This window comes from Coregonus lavaretus, assembly GCF_964263955.1.
Source record: "Coregonus lavaretus genome assembly, chromosome: 18".
Taxonomy (NCBI): Eukaryota; Metazoa; Chordata; class Actinopteri; order Salmoniformes; family Salmonidae; genus Coregonus; species Coregonus lavaretus.
This window is the reverse complement of record NC_140005.1, coordinates 27,942,320-27,952,306: the sequence shown is the minus strand read 5'-3', so window position 1 is coordinate 27,952,306 and position 9,987 is coordinate 27,942,320. Positions and strand designations below refer to the sequence as shown.

At 42.3% G+C, this 9,987-nt stretch overlaps 1 protein-coding gene across 1 annotated transcript; it reads left to right on the top strand.

The window, feature by feature from the left end:
* Positions 1-2,396: 2,396 nt before the first annotated feature.
* On the top strand, positions 2,397-9,585 carry gabrg1 (gamma-aminobutyric acid type A receptor subunit gamma1; the record flags this gene model as incomplete). The annotated part of the gene is made up of 9 exons (XM_084182462.1): positions 2,397-2,497; positions 5,097-5,260; positions 6,012-6,079; positions 6,429-6,649; positions 6,953-7,035; positions 7,579-7,716; positions 7,846-7,998; positions 8,134-8,336; positions 9,307-9,585. The coding sequence occupies 9 exons, from the start codon at positions 2,397-2,399 to the stop codon at positions 9,583-9,585; spliced, it is 1,410 nt and encodes a 469-aa protein (XP_084038588.1).
* Positions 9,586-9,987: the final 402 nt, after the last annotated feature.

The following is a 9,987-nucleotide window of genomic DNA, read 5'->3' as shown; positions in this document are numbered from 1 at the left end:
GAGATGGATGGTATTTTGTTAGAGACAGACATCTACTTGGACCATTGGCGTCAGAACCATTTCAAAAGCAGATCCACTTTTCAATAGGAAATCACTATATCACCCACCCCCCCCCCCCCCCCCCCCCCCCTGCTGTTGGCCAAACATCAGTAGCTTTGTTTGGCGGAGGGAGACAGTCTCCAATGTTAGCCAGCCAGACAATTCAGAGCAGTTTGGAATGTTAATGGGGGCATTGCCATGGTGACATGCAGTTCTATCATGTTATTGCATTGAGAACTTCTGGAGTGCATCTGCATACTAATGTGACTAGCATTTCATTCTCCCCTGCCTAGGCAGCACCTATTATGATCATAATAATAATAATAATAATAATAATAATAATAATAATAATAATAATAATAATAATAATACAAATAATAATTAGGTGGGTGCTTACATTTGTCCTATTTCCTGAAAGGTCGCTGGTTCGAATCCCCGAGCCGACTAGGTGAAAAATCTGTCGATGTGTCCTTGGGAAAGGCACTTAACCTTAAATGCTCCAGGGTCGCCATCAAAAATCACTGATCCCTGGCCGTGACCCCACTCTCTGAGAGTGACTCAGGGGGAGTGGGATATGCAAAAAACACATTTCCAATTCACACATGCATATAATAGGAATACTCTCACAGGTAATGGAATGGCAGAGAAAACTACAGTAATTTTCAGGTACCAAGTGGGAAATTGGTTCTTTGTCATGTTCTTTTACATCATATTCCACAGGTTAAATGTCTGATGAATAATGCAGGAGTTGTGGAATATTATTTTTATTGAACTGGTTAATGATTGACTTCCACAGATAAAGACTGGATACATTTTTTTTTTATACTAAAATAAAAGTTGGCTACTGTCCAATGGAAGCCTAACCAGTGGAAAATATGCTGTAGGCAGACTATTCATAGGTTGTGTTGTGGGAACATGCGTGGGTGGCTAGGATTTCAAAGAACTGGAAAGATACATTTTTGCTGATCTACAATATATTCCCTACAATTCTACGATTTGGTTTAAAGAAGTAAATACGACTGACAAAGGCTAAACAGATAGGTGAGCCTCCCCGTTCCAGGCTTCTAGGCTTATCATCTCCTGGTTAGGCCTTCCTTTATATATTTTCAGGGATTCTAGTGGGAAAGACTGTAGCCTGGTGCCAGATCGGTTTCTGCTATCTTGGTAACAGATAAAAATACACCTTATGGAACAGCGAGGACTGTGAAGAGTCTCACACACAGGTCCAAACACATAACATACACACTATACACACGTACACCTGGATTGTGTGTTATAGTAGAGTAGTGGCCGGTGGGCACACAATGTATTGTGAAATCTGTTGTAAAATGTATTTTAATGTTTACAAATTGTATTACAATGTTATTTACTGCTTTGGCAGCAGCTAATGGGGATCCATAACAAATTCAAATACAAACTCCTTTCACTCATTTTTGGCATAGCAATTCCATAAGGAGTTGGCAAGAGAGCACAAGGAGACTGGCACCAAGGCTAGAACGGCTGCGCATGAGATGGTCGCTGTCCACAGTCCTGTGGTGCTGAACTACCGAATGCCGATTCCTTCGCTGTCCACTTTAGTGGTGCTTGTTTGTAACATCTGACCTTTTACTCTGTCCTGTGACAAAGTCGCAACATAGGGATAGTCCTCAGTTGGTTGGGTTGTGGGAACATTGAAGTAGAGTCAATTACAGTCAATTAGTTATTAATTATCCATAGGTTGGTTTGTGGGAACTTAATTCTATAGGTTGGGTTCTGTGGTTGCGGGAACGTTGAGGGACAGTTGTTCAATGGGTTGAACTGTGGGAATATTGAAAGATATAGGCTCGCTAGTCACTATATCCAGGTTTGCTTAAGGAAATATTGAAGGAGCTGTATTTTCAAAGTCAATACGCCATGGCAGGATTGAAATTATACTGATACGCCTATCCTACTACTGATACCTCTATGCATTTAATTGTTGAAGCATAGATTCAGATGATGTGGTAATTTAAACCAAAACAAATAACATTTTTGAGAAATGTTCAACTACTGCAGAACAGTATAGGCTATATAGTATATGGCCGTGTCAGCGGGTTAGAGATGCAAGATGAGCGTAAAAGAATCACTGGTGCAGCACTCGCTGAAGCCTTTTTCTTCTGACGAAGAGTACGCAGGCTCTCTCAAGTCATATTATAGGTCTGTCTACCCTATCCTCGCCCACCTTACTGGAGCACAACACCATAAAGATAATGTATGCATCACTCAAATTCGGAAACATCTGTAAGCATACCTATTCCTGCTGAATAACAAAGGGGGAGACATCGCGTTTGTACTCTTTTCCAGACTTGGTTCCGATAATTTTTTGTGATTTGTTGAAAATGAACTGTGGGATTTCCGCAATATGTGCCAAGCTTCTGCTGCAAGATGTCAAAGGCAAAGCGATGAATGCGTGGCTGTTGCTAGCTCTTCTCGGAGTCTGGTAAGTTTGCATTGGACTAGCGGGGATATGAATGACCGAGGAGCTTTCGGTGGTTCTGAATTAAGGCAGTAGGCGACAAGACGTCCCTCTATGGTACTAAATTAGGGTGAAAGGGGTTCACAATCATACTGAAGTGAATGTGATTAGGTGCTACCCGTAGCATTGTGCCAGAGGATTCGTGCGCGGTTGTCAATATTGTCCAGACACAATCTATAACATTTCTTGCAATATTGTTCTTTTAGACGCGTATAACTGCAAAACCTAGTGTAGCCTAATTTGTTTAGTGTAAAGAATGCCAAGTGTAATAGCCTACCCTTGACTATAGCCTGTAGGGTATATACTATTCCGTTATTTCAGCAGGCAATGTCAATTAAAATCAGAGGGACAACCTTGAGCAAAACCAAGGCTACTGCAGATGATCGTTTTCATAAAAAAAAAACGCGCAATATTCGTTCAGAAATATTTTACAACCAGCAAACATTAGGTATTCTAAGCCTCAGCATCAGAATCCCCACCTCCTGCCAACACTTCAAATAGAAAATATGATTATTAAGCTTAGCTTATAAAAGGTTAGATACTGTGTATTTTGCTTAATATGTTTCATGTTGGCTATATTCTTGCCTATAGAGCAGATTTCACATAGGCCTATGCGGCAAAAAGGACCAAGTCTTCATGGCAATATCAGCTGTCACTTCAAGAGCAAGATACATAATTTATGAGTTTGATCCTTAAATTGAATTGACTAATACCACAAATTGACCAATATATCTCTGTGGGCCATAAACTAATTACAAAATCAAGGTAAAAGCACACAGTGTTCATAAAGGTTAGCTGTGAAGATAGAATGAATGAATGAATGAATGAATGTAATGGGCTATTAGGCTATGTCACTACAGTTGGCTCTGTTCCTTGTATTGATAACAACCATGATCCTTCAGACATCTTTTTGTCATAAACTCATCTGTCACCTTGTAGTAGATTGGTTCTGCCCCTACAATATAGTTTGCATCAGAATTGCATGGTATTGATCAGCACAGTATATTAGTCCTTCATGCTTTCTGAGGGTTGGGGTTTTCCGTGGTGTCCAATAGTAGTGAGCTATATTGACTCAATTCACTCACTGTTTTCCAATACAAAGACCACCGATTTACTGATCCCTTGGCTTCCCATGAGCATCCAGCCCTGTTTTCATAATCTGTTCTGGCAGCCAGCTGGAGGGGTAGTACCAAGTGCTGGTCTAGGGTCAGTTCTGGGTGTTACAGGTCCGTTAAGTTGGCTCCAATCAATAGATCAATCAATAGGCCTGTAGCAGTTGTCACCAACCCTGGTCCTGTTTCAGGCCAGCAGCACAATTCAACTGGTGAAGTATTAGATGAGCATTTGAATAGTTGAAGGTGTGTTAGTGCTGGGCTAATAAAGGTCTACACAACCAGTAACCCAGGACCACTGGAGTAGAGTAAGCTGATCCCAGATCTGTGTTTTGGTTATGACACTAAAATAGTGTCTTGGGGACCGATTCTTGATCACCACAACATTCTTGCAGCCCTCAACAATATATTTGTGAGCTGACCAAAAATGATGTGGTACAAATCCATAAAAAATTCAAAGTCATTATTTGACAGATTTATATGATGTATTATATGATAGGATTTATTGAGAGTTGGCTCAAGTCGCCTTTTCAAACTCTCAGCCACCTCTTACCATCTAAAAGGGTCTACTTACTTCTAATGGACAATCAGTGAAGTAGGGTTATGGACATTTAGTACCTTTAGGTTGTTTAACATTGCGGGGTATGGATACTCAGTGTTATTGGGATTGTGAAACATTGATGTAGAGATTACAGATCCAGTGGCACTGGACAAGTGGGTCTGGCCATATCGATTCTGTTTAAAGGCAGTTGTGCACTAGCATCTGGGAGGGACTGCTGAATGGCCTGGGCGAGGTGCCAAGTCCTCAAGTCTCTTAACGGTATTGGATACATGTTCATTAACGCGAAACAACAGCAGCCGGGCTTGGCATTACCGGAGCACTCGCTCATGTGTGACCGCCAGATACAGTGGCGCAGTTACAGGGTGGATGGAAAGGGATGTACAATTCCCAGATCTACCTCTATAGCTTCTCCCTGAATCAAACCCAAGACTCTACTGTCTGCTCCAAAGTGTGCTCTTTGGCCTTAATTGATCAAATAAATCATTTTTAGAGAAGCCGTACATCTGGACAGACTGACACCTTTTCCCCTGTAACGTGCCTTAATGACACTGGTCAGAATGCCAGTAAGTGTGTGTCATGTAAACCCTCAACCTTCAGCTCCACTCCACCCCAGATTCCTGTCCAGCTCTTCTGCCAAAACACCTGGCTTAATGGATTGCTGTGAAGTCATTCCAGTGTTCCATCTGCAGAGCCAAACTCTCTCTCTCTCTCTCTCTCTCTCTCTCTCTCTCTCTCTCTCTCTCTCTCTCTCTCTCTCTCTCTCTCTCTCTCTCTCTCTCTCTCTCTCTCTCTCTCTCTCTCTCTCTCTCTCTCTCTCTCTCTCTCTCTCTCTCTCTCCCTCCCTCCCTCCCTCACTCTCAATCATGTTCTCTCTCTCCTCTCTTCGCAGTGTGGCGTCATTTGGGCCCAGTACAAAGGAGGATGAGGACTATGAAGACGTCCCCATAAATAAGACCTGGGTTTTATCGCCCAAGGTCTATGAGAGCGATGTCACCTTGATCTTAAATAGATTGCTGCAGGGCTATGACAACAAACTCCGACCTGACATTGGAGGCAAGTCCCATTGGGCACACACTGATTGAATCAACGTATTTTCAATGTCCTTTCATTGAAATTACGTTGAACCAACGTGGAATAGACATTGAATTGACATCTGTACCAAGTGGGGTAGTTCCACAGCAGCCAGTGGGAATCTGATTTATGTTTTTAAAATTTTAGTTCGCCATTAATTATGTAAGCTTGTGATAGATCATCATTAACTTACTAAGCATTGTTTAGCGCTTACCAGTCATTTTCAGAGTGTATATAATTGTAGAATAAATTGTGTCTGCATGCATATCTCAAAATCAGGACTCGTCCCATTGCCAGTTTATTACCCTTTTCTTAAAATATCCCTCCAAGGCAATGGCGTAACTGTGCTGTGTGCAGGCCAATGTGAAGTTATTTTTAAGCAGATTGATTACACACGGTGGCTAGAATGCAACTGAGCCAAATCATGATTGATCGCAAGGCACTGGGTCATTGTTAGAAGTTCAGTTCATTCGATTGTTGTGTACACTGACAGGGAGGATACAATTGTTTTTGTGAAAAAATAGTAGCCTAAAGCATAGTAGCCTAAAGTTGTTTGGTTAGTTTGAGATTGTGGACTGTATAGCCTACTGTGTATAGTAGCATGGAAGCAGTAAGAATGTGGTTCTTTCTTTGACCTCATACATACTTGCATTATTTGAGAGCCCCTGGTAGGCTATACTGTAGAGATAGGTTACGTTCATAAAGGTGAAAGGTGTTTTGTTTTTTGTTTCAGTAAGGCCCACCGTGATTGAGACAGCGGTATATGTCAACAGCATCGGACCAGTCGATCCTATTAACATGGTGAGTCTGGTGGCCTGGGGTGGTCTAGCCTTCTAAGCTGCTGCCTCTGGAGCATATGTATGATGTACAGCTGTTAGCATGGGTTCGAATCCGGCACACTTTCAGCAGTCACTGTCGTACCTTTCACCTCTATCTCTCTTTATCCAATAAACATACAAAATACACAAAAAAACATGGTAAGTCCTGTCTTGTCATGTACTGCATCAATGCTCTTCGTTGAAACAGAATGAATACAGGAGAGCAACAATCTAATACATTGCCCAACACATAATCATGGCAGCGGCACAATACATTGGCGTAAAATAACTGTTTCATGGCAGAGTTAACCTATGTGTCCATCTTGTTTCAGGAGTACACCATAGACATCTTCTTTGCCCAGACGTGGTATGACAGTCGCCTTAAGTTCAACAGCTCCATGAAAGTCCTGATGCTCAACAGTAACATGGTGGGAAAGATCTGGATTCCTGACACCTTTTTCCGAAATTCTAGAAAGTCTGACGCCCACTGGATCACCACTCCGAACCGTCTGCTACGACTGTGGAACAACGGGAGAGTGATGTACACGCTGAGGTAGGAGGATGACGGCTGCCATTCTTTGTTTTTCGAGGACTCTGTGTTTAGTACTCGTGGTATGTGCAGCTCTAGTTTGTGCATCTGTACTTTTGTCTTGTAGCCCTCTTTTAGGCACCCGCTATTTGTCGAAGCATGATCTTGAAGCCATTGTTATTTTTCCCTAGCATTTGTTTAAATAAAAGAGAGGGAAATACTTTGTTTGTAATTGTTACGATCCAGCCTATTTGGGGAAAAAAACACATTACAAAATCAATGTAACACATCATTAACTTTTCTCTGTCACAATTCTGTTTTTGTCAGGTTGACTATTAATGCGGAATGCTACCTTAAGCTGCATAACTTTCCTATGGACGAGCACTCGTGTCCGCTGGAGTTTTCGAGCTGTAGGTGTTTAAACACTCTCCCCGTCATTTCGACTTCAGCTTCAGTAGCTAGCCCAGAGAGGGTGTCAGAGCGGGCCAGCATTAGGAGCTGAGCCCCAGCCCCCCACAAGCCCATCTGCTTGAGGCTGTCCCTTCAGCCTGTATGATCTATCATCTGCTCCACCGGGGAAGAAAGGAGGTCACAAAGTACCATTCTCTGACAGACTAATGAATTATGCAGTGCCCCCAAACTGATTCATGCTCTGTCTGTGTCATTCTCCATCCGTCCTGCATTGTGCTTCAGCTTCTCATGTCTCGTTGTCATGATCTTAACCCCCACACACCCTGTTGAGCGCTACAGTGTAAACTGGAAGGGCATCCCATGGTTAGAGGAAGGATGTGTTCCATCTTGAATGCTCCCGTGCTTGGCCATATAGTATGCACCTGTGGTGTACTGAGATTCACTGTTGTGTTCTGGATTATGGCTTCTACAAGGCTGGACAATGAGAGGTTCCTAATGTTACATGTGTGTGTTTGTGTGTGTTCAACCGTACACCCCTCTAGATGGCTATCCAAAAAATGAGATTCTGTACCGTTGGCAAAAGCGTTCTGTGGAAGTGGCCGACCAAAGGTACTGGAGACTCTACCAGTTTGCGTTCGTCGGTTTACGAAACACATCAGACGTGGCGCATACACAGTCAGGTAAGGGATGACATGCATCCTTTTAGAAAATGCATTCTTAGCTCTGGTGTGGCTTTTAAGTTTTACGAAATGATGCTAAACATTTTAACTTCTTTTATATGCTGGTATGTTTCTCTTTTGAATGTCTAGGTGAATATGTCATCTTGACAATATTTTTTGACCTGAGTCGGCGAATGGGCTACTTCACTATTCAGACGTACATCCCCTGCAGCATGATCGTGGTGCTGTCATGGGTCTCTTTTTGGATCAACAAAGATGCTGTCCCTGCCAGGACCTCCTTGGGTATCTCTCGTTTCTTACAGCCCTTTGTAAAGGACTAAATATCATATTTTCTAATGGCTAGTGTCAGTTACGTGAACACACAAAATCAGCTCAACCAGCTAAACCATTAAACTGGCTTTGTGACTTCCTGTGCAGGAATCACCACGGTGCTTACCATGACAACGCTGAGCACCATCTCCAGGAAGTCACTTCCCAAGGTGTCCTATGTGACGGCCATGGACCTGTTTGTGTCTGTTTGCTTCATCTTCACGTTTGCTGCTCTGATGGAGTATGGGACTCTACACTACTTCACCAGCAACAGGCAGAGCAAGAAGGATACGGACAAAAATGCACCACAGGTAGAGACACCACTGTTCCCAGTAGCTTCTGCTATTTAATTTGAAGATTCTTTTTATGGGAATATATTATTTGTACAGTTTTAAAATCAAGGCAAGTAATCAAATCACAGCAATGTAAATAGGAGATTTCAATGAGCTGTGTGAACACGCACATACAATTTTTTAGTAATTAACTACAAAATAGTGTATAACAGCATATAACCTTGACAATGAGTCAATCTGCATACATCAACTACACAAATGGAGGAAGAAAGGAAGCTGCAGTAGCTACATTAACATCATGAACTTTAACATTGCCATTTCCAAGGTCAAATTCGTCATTCATTAGTAACGATGCTGCCTATAACTCAAGGCATTATTTTGTTTGCCTTAGCCAAGGGATTGAGATAGATTTCTTTAGTCTGTAATCATATTTAGCCGGGTTTCAAAGACTTTGTGAAGCATAGATTTCTGTGGGAGAGTAAACACACTCGGCAGAGGAGTGGGAATACAGAGAGGGCATAAGTCATCGCTGTAAACGGTCACGAATCCTTCCAACTGGGACTGAGATGCAGTGATATTGAGCAGAGAAAATGAAATCCCTGTAAGCGCCATACAAATGGCAAGGTCTTATAGTACAAAAAGCAAACGGCATGAAATGCAGTGAAAAAGGCCAATGCCAATTTCCTGCTTAGGAGAAACTGTATGCCTTTTTATTGACTAAATATGGCTGAACCACTCTGCTCTTCCTAGCATATTCCCACAGCCACCGTGATGAATTTGAATGTGATATATTGCATTTATAATATACATCTATGATCTTCAGCTCTCATTCACCATGAATGGCATCCATTATGTGAGAGAACGTTCACCACACAAATGTTGTAAGCTATATAAAACGTAAAGTGAATGGTAAATAAAAATCCTATCTTGAAGCGTATTCCCAGAAAGAAATGAATAACTCAACCACAATTGTAATATTTACCTACAGAAATCCAGCAGCATGGTGAACATTAGGCCAGGGACGTCACTGCTCCAGATGAATAACATTGCCCCCTACCAAGACGAGGACGATTATGCCTATGAGTGTCTGGATGGGAAGGACTGCACCAGCTTCTTCTGCTGCTTCGACGACTGTCGCTCCGGAGCATGGCGTGAAAATCGGATGCATGTCCGAGTCTCAAAGATCGATTCCTACTCACGAATATTCTTCCCCACCGCCTTTGGCCTTTTCAACCTGGTCTACTGGATCGGGTATCTGTACTTATAAATCTAGTCTAGCAAAGAGGAGCAATAGCCTTTTACTTCAGAGAAAACAGGTCAAAATGTTTGTTTACTCTCTTTACTTGCTATTCTCGGCACTGTTGACGATAAGATGGGAGGGGGGTGGGTGTCCTGCTTTGCAATTTAAAGCCAGGATATAAATGGATAAAATTGCTTAGTCTCACCAATATTTGAACTGCTCCCTATGTTTGTATCTGTACTATTTTTCTAGGAGATGGCTCACAGATGAATGCAGCTGTGAGATGAGGTCAGAACAGGGCCAGACTCCGGGTCATACCCACCAGCAATTGCATGATGTTTGGTTCCTAACCTCTACGGATTTAATGCATTTTATAAAACGGGTAGTTTGGATCCTGGATGCTGGTTGGTTGACAGCAGGGAGTTATTC